At 34.7% G+C, this 14,447-nt stretch overlaps 1 protein-coding gene across 1 annotated transcript; it reads left to right on the forward strand.

Annotated features, from left to right (window-relative positions):
- The first annotated feature begins 220 nt into the window (after nt 1-220).
- LOC136232444 (serine--glyoxylate aminotransferase) lies at nt 221-8,488 on the forward strand. The gene is made up of 5 exons (XM_066021622.1): nt 221-372; nt 3,938-4,496; nt 5,973-6,339; nt 6,425-6,635; nt 8,216-8,488. The coding sequence occupies exons 2-5, from the start codon at nt 4,007-4,009 to the stop codon at nt 8,351-8,353; spliced, it is 1,206 nt and encodes a 401-aa protein (XP_065877694.1). The 5' UTR covers nt 221-372; nt 3,938-4,006; the 3' UTR covers nt 8,354-8,488.
- The last annotated feature ends 5,959 nt before the right edge of the window (nt 8,489-14,447 follow it).

Below are 14,447 nucleotides of genomic sequence, written 5' to 3' on the forward strand. Positions count from 1 at the left end.
ATAGATTGAAAAAAATAAAAAAATGCACACAGTTGTGCTTGACAATATAACTATAGGGATTTTCTTTTAGAATTTACACCCAAAAACAATTATCATGAAAATTTCTTAATTTGATGAAGTAGAAGTGTAGAAAGGAGAATGTTGCCACGTAAGTAAGTAGTAAGATAGCCGCAGGATTGTGATTGGGCGTAGTCTTATCTGCCACGTGGAGATAGAGAAAGGGACCCTGGTAGGAAGATGATTGGGTCTCCCCGCGCAGTTATAACAAACGAATTGGGAGTTACATTTAAGAAAATAAAGTATTCTGCCCATAGGCAGAGCTGGGAGGGAATATCTTCTATCTTCGGCTTTGGTTTGGATTTCTCAGTTAAGGTGAATAATCTTCTTCTCTTCATTTTCTCTGTTGAATCTCTGTTTTTCTTCTTATTTTTGAGCTTTTTCATTGAAATCTCGTGGTATGCTTTTGTTTTGAATGTTTGATCTTTCTCATCTTAATAAAAGTATGTCTCTATGGTTCATTTGGTAATCCATCATTATATGCTTGGGATTATAATAGGAAACGGATAGATGAAGAGTAACTCGCGATAAAGAAACAAAAATTCAGTTGAGGCCACCTTTCACTTTTCCGCTTTATGGCCACTTAGAAAGATTTGTTTCTGCTGTTCTTGTTTGCTAGATAATGGATATTAATTGTTTTTTGTTTCGAAATTTTATCAAAATACTTTCAATCTACTGTTTAGTATTGAAAGGTAAAAGACAGTTTTGAAAAATAGAATCAAACGGTTTTTAAGTGAAAGAACTCATGTTCTACTTATTTGCGAAAAAGTGTTTACTTTTCAACGGAAAATTTTAGATTAGTGAAGAAGAAAATTTACGAAGAAAATAAGAAAAGTGAGAAAAATGGATAAAATATCTCTTGAAACTTTACTCCATTAATTTTTTTATTTTATTTTTTATGTCATATTTTAGAAATCGAACCGTACCAAACTGAATCGAATAAAATTAATTAGTAACAGAACATTATGAAATCAAAAATTTTGGTTCAATTCGGTTACCAACCGAATAACCAAAATACGTAGATTTCTAATTTAAATGGTCAATAATAAAAAAATTTATACAAAAAAATCATATTTTTTTTTATAAAAAAATATTATATTTCTTATAAATTTGAATAAAATAAATATTAATTTCATCTTTTTAAAATTAAATACACTAATATATGTTTAAAAAAAATACACTAATATATATATTTTGGTTTAGTGAATATAAATAAGATTATAATTTATTTATTTATTTATAAATTTTGGAAAGAGAGCCACCGAAAATATTTCATTAGCTATTTTGATTCTATGAATTTTTTTTATGTTAAGATTTTAATCTTCTTCTTTTAAAAAAAATGAATTGTCGGAATTTAATTTTTGGGAAAGTACGAAAAAAAAATGCTTATGGTTTATCCAATTTGCAAATAGAGGTATGTGATTTAAAAGTTTACAAATAAACCAAATATATTTTTATTTTAAAAAATATTATTCTTACATATAAGGAAAACACAACCACCGAAAAAAGCAACTTCCTAAATCGAAACAATGAATAATGTGATGGAATTTTACGTTTTTTACTAATTTGACAGTTTGTGAACTAAATTAATATTTAAGTTCATTTTACATAATTAAAAAATGCTCTTAATTGTCATTAATTACTTACAAGTTTAATTTAGGGTATTACTATATACCGCAATATTTTTTCCACCTACCGCACTCTTTTGACATTTATGCCCTTGTCATAATTTTTTTATCAAAAACCAAAACTTTTTTTTCCTCTCTTTCTCTCCCAAGCCTAAAAACCCGAATTGGACAAAAATGGACCCGAGCATTCCCGAAGACCATGATTTCGAACACGAGGTAATCCTACGATATAAATTTAAATTAAAATTTCGTTTTTTGAATTTCGAATTTTTTTTTTTTTTTTGCCTAAATGGGCAGCGCGCACCGTTCCACCGTACGGTGGAACGATTGCGCCTTTCGTTCCACCGTACGGTGGAACGAACGGCCGTACCGTTTCCACCACGGGTGGAAGGGGCAGTTCGTCCATTCCACCCGTGGTGGAAACGGCACGGCGATTCCGTTTACCTTATATTCATAGGTTCCGCTTCCGATTCGGAGGCGGAACCCGTGATTTCTGAGTAATTTAAAAAAAAAAAACTTAACGGAGATTTCATGAAGCCTTTACCCGCTCCTGGCTTTGGCGGCATGTTGTTTTAGGTCGGGTTTTTTGAAAAACCAAAAAGCTAGAGAGGATTTGAGATTTTTGAATTTTTGAGTTTAAATTATGAGGAGGGCAAAATTGTCAAAAAAGTACGGTAGGTGGAAAAAATATTGCGGTATATAGCAGCCCACTTTTAAATACTTTATTTTGTAAAAAAAGCATATCACGTACCTTTATTTGTAAACTTTTAAACCACGGATATCTATTTACAAATAAGGCAAACCACGAGCATTTTTTTTCGTACATTGTCCTTAATTTTTATAATCATGCTAGTACAGCTGTATGTTTATTTTTTTGTTCTTTCTACACGTGTCAGCCAATCTTGAATTATTATACACGTCAGACGGCTACATCCTTGCAATTTTCAAATTCGTTGAATTTTCCATATTTCGTATGAAACACAGAAGCTTATTAATTGTATATGTTCTTTTTTCTTTTTATAGCAATTAATTGTAATTTCTCATTTCGTGGTCGGAGCATAATTGAAATATCATTAAAATGGATATATTTTATTGTAAAAAAAATATGTCCATTTCAGGAAATTGCGGTATAAAATTTATCTGAATTTATTTTGTGCTTGATTAATTCCAAATAAAACAAAAATTGGTTAGGGGTATACAAGACAATTACACTTTTTCTTCTGAAATTCCTCTTTTAAATGACGTGTATAAATAAATAAAAGATTTTTAAAAAAAAAATCAGAAATGTACAAACTACGTTATATTTTTTTTTTGTCAAAATAAATATAAAAATTCAGTTCCAAAAAATTAAAAAAATTAAAGTGCATATATATATATAAGTATAGAGAGTTATTACTAATATTATGGTCCTTAAACTTTATTTATTGATATAAAAGTCCTTTAAGGAAAAAACATAACCAAGCTTTTAAATTGTTCATGTTTTGTTAATTTAATGTTCCGATAAACACAAGCAATGTTTTCCAGATTATGATGCACAAAACCTCAGCATGACACACGTTTCACTGTTTCAGGCAGATGTAGGAAACTAAAACTTTCGGAAACTGATATGAAACGTTTCTGTAATTATCCAAAATATGAAACACTCCTCTCAGTTTTTATATGGTTCTCTCTATCTATTTCGATTAGAATTCTGAAAATTCGAACTTTTTATTTTATAATCCTTATTCAGTCTAATAACAATGAATGAGCCTAAATAAAGCTGGACAACCTACCAGAAAAGTTCTCCGCATATACATATACATATATAGATATGTTAGTAATTTTTCCCCTCCTGCCCTGGCCCTAGGCCTACGCACTCCTGGTTTAAGCACAGAGCCGGCCCTGCCTATATTGTTGGGGTCAAATACATGAATATCATAATTAAGTATAAAATTACAACTAAGTCGCATCACCGAACGTAATTCTTAATATGTCATTATTTTTTATATATTATGATTTTACACTATTATGATTTTATATAGTTGTAAATAGTTTTTCAAAGATGAATTTCTGTGTAATTTTCCATATATTGTTTACATTTACAAGTTTTCTCCACGATTCTGTTTGCTATGGTTTTTAGAAATTTTATTTCTTTGTGTCCGTTTCTGTGCAACATACCAGATGAAAAAGCTGTATATAAAAATGTAAAGAAAGTAGAAATTACTAAGTAAATATTTGAATTTGGTTGATTTATATTAATGACTTTAATGCAGGTGATTGAAGAGTGATCAACATATCATCCTAAGAAATCACCAGAGATTATTCTTTGAAAAGAAAGAAACATGGATTACGTATATGGACCAGGAAGGAATCACCTGTTTGTTCCGGGGCCCGTGAACATCCCGGAACCCGTTCTCCGAGCAATGAACCGGAACAACGAAGATTACCGTTCTCCGGCTGTTCCCGCACTCACAAAAACACTCCTTGAAGATGTCAAGAAGATCTTCAAGACATCATCTGGAACTCCATTCATGATTCCAACCACAGGTACTGGAGCTTGGGAGAGTGCTTTGACTAACACTTTGTCTCCCGGAGACCGGACTATCTCGTTCCTTATCGGACAGTTCAGTTTGCTTTGGATTGATCAGCAGAAACGTCTCGGTTTCGATGTTGATGTCGTTGAAAGTGATTGGGGTCAAGGTGCTAATCTTGACATTCTTGCTTCAAAACTTTCTGCTGATTCTGCTCATACTATTAAGGCTATTTGCATTGTCCACAATGAGACTGCTACTGGTGTTACTAACAACTTGGCCAAAGTTCGCCAAATTCTCGGTTAGTTTCTCCGCTCTGCTGCTCAATTTTCGACCTTATAGTCCCTCGAATGTCGATTCGATAATGTTTACCGGTAGACATGCATCCTAGAGTCTGTTCAATGGTGCATTAGATGATTTTATGCTGTTTCTAACGGAGCACTTAATGAGTCGTGTGATGCACGTTTTTCGGGTGCTATCGATAAGGTGAAAAATGTCTTTACTTGTCTGTTCAATGGTGCATTAGATGATGTTATGCAGTTTCTAACAGAGTACTTAATGAGTCGTGTGATGCTATCGCGGTGCTATCTATAAGGGGAAAAGTTTCGATAATGATGAACTGTTTCCATTGATAGCACCATCAGACTTGCATCATATAGCTCGTTAATTGGTGCGTTGGACGTGTTATGCAGTTTTTAATAGGGTACTTAACCAGTCGTGTGATGCTCGTTTGACGATGCTGTCAACAAAGGACTTTAATGAGTCGTGTGATGCACGTATCGCGGTGCTATCGATAAGGGGAAAAAGTTTTGATAATGATAAACTGTGTTCATTGACAGCACCATTAGACTTGCATCATATAGCTCGTTAAGTGGCGCGTTGGACGTGTTATGCAGTTTTTAATAGGGTACTTAACGAATCGTGTGATGCTCGTTTGATGGTGCTGTCAATAAATGATATTGGATGATGTTATGCAGTTTCTAGCAGAGTACTTAATGAGTCGGGTGATGCATGTTTTTCGGGTGCTATCGATAAGGGGAAAAAATTTCGGTAATGATGAACTGTTTTCATTGACAGCACCATCAGACATGCATCATATAGCTCGTTAAGTGGTGCGTTGGACGTGTTATGCTGTTTTTAATAGAGTACTTAACGAGTCATGTGATGCACGTTTGACGGTGCTGTAGCTCTCGTGCTATAGTTGAAAAATGTCTTTACTTTTGTCTGTTCAATGGTGCCTTAGATTATGCAGTTTCTAACAGAGTACTTAATAAGTCGTGTCGTGCACGTTTTTCGGGTGCTATCGATAAGGGACAGAAAAATTTCAGTAATGATGAACTATTTTCATTGATAGCACCATCATACATGCATAATATAGCCCGTTAAATGGTGCACCGGACGTGTTATGCAGTTTATAACAAGTCGTGTGATGCACGTTTGACGGTGCTGTCAATAAACGATTGAGTCTCAATAATAATCAAAATCTTAACAAGACGTGTAATGCAAGTTTGACAGTACCGTCAAACGCCAAACAAGTCATGCTACACGGGGTATTTAAAAAGACGTGTGATGCACGTTTGACAGTACTGTCAATAATTTCAAAAATCATTCAATAATGATACTGTTTTTCATTGGCAACACCATCAAACATGCATCATATAGCTCGTTAAATGGCGCGTTGGACGTGTCATAACGAGTCGTGTGATGCACATTTGACGGTGCTATCAAAATCTTAGAATTATGTTCATTAATCAGTTGATTGTATGATTATCCTCAGATGACTATAGGCATCCGGCTCTGCTCCTGGTCGACGGAGTATCATCGATATGCGCCCTCGATTTCCGCATGGACGAATGGGGAGTAGACGTGGCATTAACCGGTTCACAGAAAGCTCTTTCCCTTCCTACTGGTATGGGCATTGTTTGTGCAAGTCCAAAAGCTCTCGAAGCTTCGAAAACCGCGAAATCATTTCGTGTCTTTTTCGACTGGAAGGACTACTTGCGGACCTACGAACTCGGTTCGTACTGGCCTTACACACCTTCCATTCAATTGCTTTATGGACTTAGAGCTGCTCTTGATCTCCTTTTTGAAGAAGGACTTGACAATGTCATCGAAAGGCATGCTCGTCTCGGCAAAGCCACTCGGTAAAACAACCCCTAAATTTATGTTTCGATTAATCGGTTCGAGGTTGATCAGACACGATTTAACGAGTAATTTTGTGAAATGTAGGCTTGCTGTGGAGGCATGGGGGTTGAAGAACTGTACACAGAAAGAGGAATGGTTTAGTGATACAGTAACAGCAGTGGTTGTTCCTCCATATATTGATAGTGCAGAAATTGTGAAAAGAGGATGGAAAAGATACAATTTGAGCTTAGGTTTAGGTCTTAACAAAGTTGCTGGCAAAGTTTTCAGAATAGGCCATCTTGGCAATCTCAATGAGGTATTCTTCTTTCGTTTCTCGTTAGTTTTCAGAACTTGTTTAAAGTGTCTCGTTAGTCATGTTAGTTGCATTGATAGTTACTGAAGTTTGGAGTTAGTTTCAAAAAGATTTTCGAACTTAATTTTGTTTCAATGAAGTTACTAGACTTTCATTTTTATTTCAATAAAGTCATTCCGATCATTTCAGACAGAAAAACTCACCTGAATAGTGACATGATAGCAAAAAAATTAATAAAAATTATATTTATTATGTATTTAATTTAACTCTTTGAAACTGTCACGTGGCATACACGTGGTTGTTTCATGACTGTCATGTTATAGGTAGCCGAGTTCTTTCCAATGTATTTGCCATGTCACTATTCTATTGATTGTTTTTATCTGAATTTGTTAAATGACTTTATCGGAACCAAATAAAAGTTGAATTATTGAAACAGTTCAATGACCTTTTTAAACTGATTTGAAAGTTTGGTGATTATTGGTACAATTTATCCCCCATTTACTCAATAGATCCCCGTGGCAAAATAAAAAGAGATTTGGACAAATTAAAAAGTATATTATTTTAAGTAAGTTCATAGGCCAATATATCATTAAAACCACTTTAAAAAACAAATAATAGATCATTTTAAATAAGTTCGGTTAACAAGACATGTCGAATAATATGGACAAGTACATAATAGATCCCTAATGGATTCCCAATTATTCTCCATAATAAATGCTTTTTTTTGGATGATTTAAGGACATTTTAAAAAGGTGATTCGTTGTTTTCAATTTTTAGTTTTTTTGTTGTTGGAAAATTTGAGAATGATTGTTGATACTTGCTAATATTAGTTACTGCTTCATAGACTTGTCCATGGGTCCGAATACCCGCTCGGCCTGTCCAGGCCCGTGTACATTGGGCCGGGCTTGGACAATGGAAATTGATAGACCCAGGCCCGCTAAAGCCCCGTTATTTTTTGGACGGACTTGAGATTGATAAAAATAGCACGGGCCGGTCCAACCCGCCTATTAATATTAATTATTAATTTATATATTAAATATTTAATTTTAAGTATAAATTTTATTTTTTATAATTAAAAATTATGTATATATTTTTAGATGGGTTTGTATGGATTGGACTTGGTATTTGCTTTTTAAGTCCGAGCCCAGACCGGTCCTAGCCCGCCTAAATTAATAGTGGACTGGACTGGACTTGGACTGAGCATTTTTACATGAAAGTCTGGTAGGTCCAGCCCGAGCCCGATCCATGGACATGTCTGCTTCATAGGCTTTACTAATTTAAAACATAAACATTGATTCTTAAGGATAAGGTTTTTGAAACATCCGTAAACAAGGAATGAGGATCTCTATTCGGACGGGGATTTCCCACGGGATGGGATGGGGACAAATCTATCCCCGCCTAACTTGCGGGGATGGATAGAGAGATGGGAAATGCATTCCCCGCACCGTCCTGCCCTGTTTACATCCCTAATTGGCTTAATGTTGCACTGTTTTTCACGTTAGGGTTATATTCGATCTCCCCGGTAACCCTAAATTAATTTTTAACACTTAACGTGACATTGATTTATTTATTTAATTTTTCAGTTGCAACTATTGGGTTGTCTTGCTGGAGTGGAGATGATACTAAAGGATGTGGGTTACCCAGTTAAGCTTGGAAGTGGAGTAGCAGCTGCAAGTACTTTCCTCCAAAACGCCACCCCTCTTATTCCTTCTAGGATTTAATAATTCATATATCAACTCAACTCTTGTAAAATATGCAATATTTCCTTATTTTGGCTGTCTACTCTTTCATGCCTTCAAACTCTATTGATCTGTACATCTTTGTTTCTTAATTACTTATCTTTCTACTTCAAACCAGGGCTGAGCACAAATCCTAGAGATACTTAACCAGACGGTATGAAAAGATCTAAATTAAATTAAGAGAAACTTAAAAGTAAATCTAGTGGCTGGACACAAATCTTAGAAACGTATAAGTAAACCTCGTGGTTTGACTGATTTGTCAAGATAGATTCGTGGTTTAGAAGTTTATGAACAGGGTACGTGATTTGTGCAGTCAGACGGTCTGTTAAACATGGTACGCGATTTATAATTAAATTAAAAGAAAAGTATAAAAATAAACTTTGTGATTTGACTGATTTATCAAAATAGTACCATGCAGTGATGGATTTGGGATTCACTCAGAGAGGATGCTTATTGTGATTTATGGATGCTAAATTGATATATTTTTAAGTATTTTTACATAAAAACAATTAGCATTGTTCTCGGTTTCTCTCGAATTTTGGCGTTTTCCAGCGACTAATGAGTGCTCAAGCCTCATCCAACTCCTCTGGATCCATTCCTGAGCCCGTGGTTTAAAAGTTTGCAAATAGGAGTATGTGCTTTGTACAGTTTGTAAAGTTTGTAAAGTCAGACATTGTGTTAAAAATTTTGGTCGTTCTATTTACCCCAAAAGGGAACGATTTGGAGCAAACTTTGCGAATTACCTTATATATAAGGTTTGACTTTACAAATTAACTAAATCAGAAGTATTGTTTGATCGGAAATTTGGCTTAAAGATCATTTAACTATAATTTTACAAATTTTAGAACACTGTTTACAAACTTTTAAACTACGAGACTATCTTTGCAAATTGGTGGGAGTGGAAAAAAATTAGACCAAACTGTTTCCCAAACTAGAAACCAAAAATCCGAACCAAAAAAATCGATTAACCGAACCAATGGACATATTTTAGGTTCACGGTTTAGGTTTTGTATTTTCAAAAGCCAACAATTTCGATTAATCTGACCATTTATATTATTATTTGATTCAATTAATTTATGTGTAGAGATTAAATATTTAGATTAGAAAATACGTTTAATTGTTATTTTGGTAAACCATTTTATTTAGGTTTAGATAAAATAAGGTTAATTGTTATTTTTAGTAACCATTATATTTAGGTTTGGATAAAAAAAAACCTATAGTTACCCGTTTTTTTGGTAAACCATTGAGATAATAGTAACAACCGTTAACCGAAAAATTTAACCGATATATTTAGATTGGTTACCGGTAGAATAAGTTAGGTTCAGATATTTTGATGGATGGATTAACAGAACCGTGCCCATCCCTACAAATCGGCCAAACTACAAATTTTTTTTTATATAAATTTTCTTTAAATTAATCCATCGACTTTTTCTGTAGGACCGAATCGAATTGCAACAGTGACTTTCATGAGGTATAATTATAAAAAATTATGGTTTAAGACTGATTTTGGAGATTCTGAAACAAGATTGAATATCTAAAAAAACGATTTAGAATTGGATTGAATTCTTGATTTTTTTTTATAATGATGTTAATATTTCATTAAATAAAAAGATTGAGAGTGCAACATGAAAGCAGTAAGGTATACAACCTCACATAAGTATATGCTATGCCTAAATGATCCACTAAGGCAATAAAATGATTACAAAAAACAGAAAGAGCCATTAAAAGCTACAACTAACATAAACAACAGATAAATCATATATTTCTCGAAACTCCAAGTTCGAAGAAAAACAGTTGTAGTCCAATTTCCAACATTAGAACCATTATGAACCTTTAGATCCCAGTCATTTCTTTTACAATCCCATAAATCTAGTGATTTACGAATAAAATCTAACTTTTCCGCTTTTGCTAAATCAGAAAAGGTTACAAATGAAAGGATTAAGAACAACAGATTGCAGTTCAAACGAGTTAAAAGATCCGGTAAAATCTATGAAATCCAAATAGATCTAAGCTTAACAAAACAAAAAAAACTACAAAAAACATAAATGTGGGAGGAGGAAGAAGACAAACTTCCTTCTTCCCCCTCAAAGGTTAAGGAGCAAAAGAATTTACAAAGTATCACCAATTTCACTAAACTCTGTTTTGGATCTAAAACTTTGAGGAATTGAAGCTAGTGAACCAAGTGAGAGATGGTCCGTTGTTTACGGGATCAGAAATCAATGTATGGCCAACATACACTGCAAAACTGGATGTGGACTATGGTCATCAAGGTCATCCCCCCAATTGGCATCAGCATAGCCGATTATATTAAATGTGGAGCTTTTTAAAAGCTAAATCCCATGAGACATATTAATATGCAAATATAGAAGTATGTGTTTTACTACCTTCCAATGATTAAGAGTCGGCAAATACACTAATTGATTAACTTTATTTACAAAAAAAAAACACATCTGGACGAGTGATAAGATTGTAACTAATTAGACTTTGAGTTAAAACTAAATAATATATGTTCGATCTGGTTTGAGTTTTGAGTTGACCTTTTTAACTGTGCGCTTAACTTGCGTTGAGGTGAGTCCTTAGGTACACTCTGATACCAAAGTTAACAGCTATTTAGAGTAAATGAGAATCATATACCATGATGAAGGGAGAGAAAGTAAATATTACTTATTTATAAGCTCGTGGTCGTGTGAACATATCATTTTACCCCTAACTTAGGTAGTGGGGTAGTTTTTATTATAAGTCTGACTTTCGTTACTGGGCCTTCCAAAGTGGAATGTGCCTTAGAAAGTGCGTCAGGCTCTTGGCAAGCTTAGTCTGAAACATATGTCCCCAATTTGTTTGAATTTGATAATTGATCTTAAACAAAATGAATATGAAAATATCTTGTTTATTGAAGCTGGGAAACAATGATTACAAGAGGTAAGTATTTATAAAGAAAGTGTAACTAACTTTCCCTCTAGAATGTTCTTCTCCTAACAAACCAAAACAGAAAATAACAAAAGGGAGGAAGCTGTAATCTCCTGATCTTGAGTGTACAGTTGCTTCTGTGAGTCTGCACTTCTTTCTTCTTTATTTAATCCAACACCCCCTCCTCAAGATGGAGTAGTAGGAATCGAAATTAACTTCATCTTGGATAAAGCATAGACCATTTGATTGGCAGATAATGGCTTTGTGAATAAGTCTGCTAACTGATGAGCCGAATCCACATAAGGTGTAGTGAGAAAACCAGATGAAAGATGATCTTTGACAATGTGACAATTAATGTCAATATGTTTTGTCTTTTCATGAAAAACAGGATTGGCAGCTATATGGATTGCAGCCTGGTTGTCACAGAATAAGGGTATAGGCATTAATGGCACAACCTTGAATTCATTCAGAACATAAGTGAGCCATTTTAGTTAGCAGGAAGTAGTTCCATAGCTCGATATTCAGCTTCAGCAGATGATTTGCTGACTGTTCCTTGCTTTTTAGACTTCCAGGACACTAATGCATCTCCCAAGAACACACAATAACATGTCACTGATTTCCTGGAATCTTTGCATCTAGCCCAATCTGAATCACAGTATGCCACTAAGTTAAAATCATTAGTTGCTCCATAGAAAAGCCCCTTATCCTTAGTGCCGTGTAAGTATCTAAGAACATGAATAATATCATCTATATGCAACTGAGTTGGACTTGATATGAACTGGCTCAATTGCTGCGTAATATAGGAAAGATCTGGTCTTGTGAAGCCTAAGTACAACAGCTTTCCAATGATCTTTCTGTACCTTGCCCCATCTCCATATAAATGAGATTTTGTGTCCAGTTTCAACCCAACAGGGAAAGGACTAGATGTTGCAGAAACATTGGTTAAACCAGCTTCTAATAACAGATCATTGATGTACTTTTGTTGAGATATGAAAATTCCTGCCTTAGACCTGGCAAACTCAACTCCAAGAAAGTACTTATCCAACCCTATATCCTTAATTGTGAATGCATTGTGTAACTCCTTTTTTACTTCTGTAACGAGAGACACTGAAGTTCTAGTGATCAAAACATCATCTACATACACAATTAAGTAGATGAATTCACCTTGAGTTTTCTTAGTGAATAGACAATAGTCATGCACTGATGTCTCAAAACCAATGCTTAACAACTTGTGTGTAAAAGCTTTGTTCCATTGCCTCCCTGTCTGTTTCAGGCCATACAGGACTTGGAAAGCTTGCAAACTGCTCTTGCTCGTACTTGACACCCTTCTAGTGCTTCTATATAGAGTTCTTCATCTATGGTGCCATGTAAGTAGGCATTGTTGATGTCTATTTGGTAGATTGGCCATCATTGAGCAGTAGCTATTGCCAAAAAAAAACTCTTACGGTCACTACTTTGGTAATAGGAGAGAAACTGTCGTAGTAATCTATCCCAAACTACTGGTTGTAACCTCTGGCAACCAACCGTGCCTTATACCTGTCAACACTGCCACCTGGCTTGTATTTGACCCTGAAAATCCATTTACAAATTATGGCCTTCTTTCCTGGTGGTAATGGCACTAATTTCCAGGTATCTTTCAATTCTAGAGCTTCAATTTCCTGCTTCATAGCTGTAATTCAGTGGGGATTGAGTTTGGCTTCTTTATAGGTTGCTGGTTCATGAATCTTTTGTATGTTGGTGAGAAAACCTGTGTATGCTGGGGCAAAGGTTATATTTGCAGAATTCGTGACATTAGTAGATTTGACTATGAAGTCATCCATCCACACTAGTTTTCTGCTGCTTCTATTTGACACCCTGGTAGGAATCAATGGAGATGCAACAATAGTAGTGGTGATTAGTAACTGAGGAGAACCAGATAATGGTGGAGATATATTTGTTGTAGCTGGCATAGATTCTGGTATATATAGGTTCAAACTATCAACTTCAATTGATTCGAGCATTTCATGATGTGACTAGAATGAACTGCCTGAGGCATTTGAAACATTAAAATCCCTTTGAGTAGATGTATGTTGCTGCATATCTGGATGAGGTTGATAATCCAAAGGCGATGAAATATTCTCTAGTGTGATAGACACATGCAAAACTGGTATGCAGCAATCATCAGAGGAGATATCAATTGATGCTAGTTGTGGGTTTTGGTATGGGAAAACATGCTTCTGAAAAACAATGTCTCTAGTGACATGTAGTTTGTGATCTTGTAGATCATAAACCTTGAAACCGTTTTTCCCCATAGAACCTCCAAGGTAGATACCTGGAATTGCTCTATCTACAAATTTGTCCTTGTGAGGAACATTGTTAGTAAAATAGCAAGCACAGCCAAAAATTCTCAATTGAGCATAATCTAGTTTTAAACCATGAAGTAATTCATAGGGACACTTCAAATGCAGGATCTTTGTGGGTGTTATGTTCAGTAATGTAGTAGTATGATTGAGAGCTTCTCCCCAAAATTTTGTATTTAAGCCTGCCTGACGTAGTAATGCTCTTGCCACAGACACTAAACTTCTATGCCTCCTCTCAACCACTCCATTCTGTTGAGGTGTATACACACATGTTTTCTGATGAATGATCCCATGAAATGCAAACACTGTTTGAGTATTAGTTCCTATGAACTCTAAGCCATTATCAGTTCTTATCTTTTTAACTTTATTGCCAAATTGAGTCTGAACCATCTTCATAAATTGATCTAGTAACATATGAATCTGATCCTTGGATTTAAAAAGGTTTATCCAAGTAGTTCTCGTAAAATCATCCACAAGTGTTAACATATACCTTTCACCACTTAGTGACTTCTTCTTGTAAGGACCCCAACAATCAACGTGAAGTAATTCAAACTTTTCCATTGAAGAAATTGAACTATTACAGAAGGACTTTCTTGACATTTTCGTTTGTAAACAAATTGAACAATCTTTCACCGATGTAGAATCACGGAGAGGAAAAGTATGCTTGAGTTTAATATGAGACATATGGCCCATTCTATTATGCCAAAGCACAACATCAGATGGTTTATTTATAACTACAGAACAAGCTATATGATCTTTATTAACTTGAGTGTTGGCACTAAAATTCTTCAAGATATCCTGCTTGAATGACTCTGCTGTAAGTCTGTATA

This window comes from Euphorbia lathyris, chromosome 6 (genome assembly GCF_963576675.1).
Source record: "Euphorbia lathyris chromosome 6, ddEupLath1.1, whole genome shotgun sequence".
NCBI classification, from domain to species: Eukaryota; Viridiplantae; Streptophyta; class Magnoliopsida; order Malpighiales; family Euphorbiaceae; genus Euphorbia; species Euphorbia lathyris.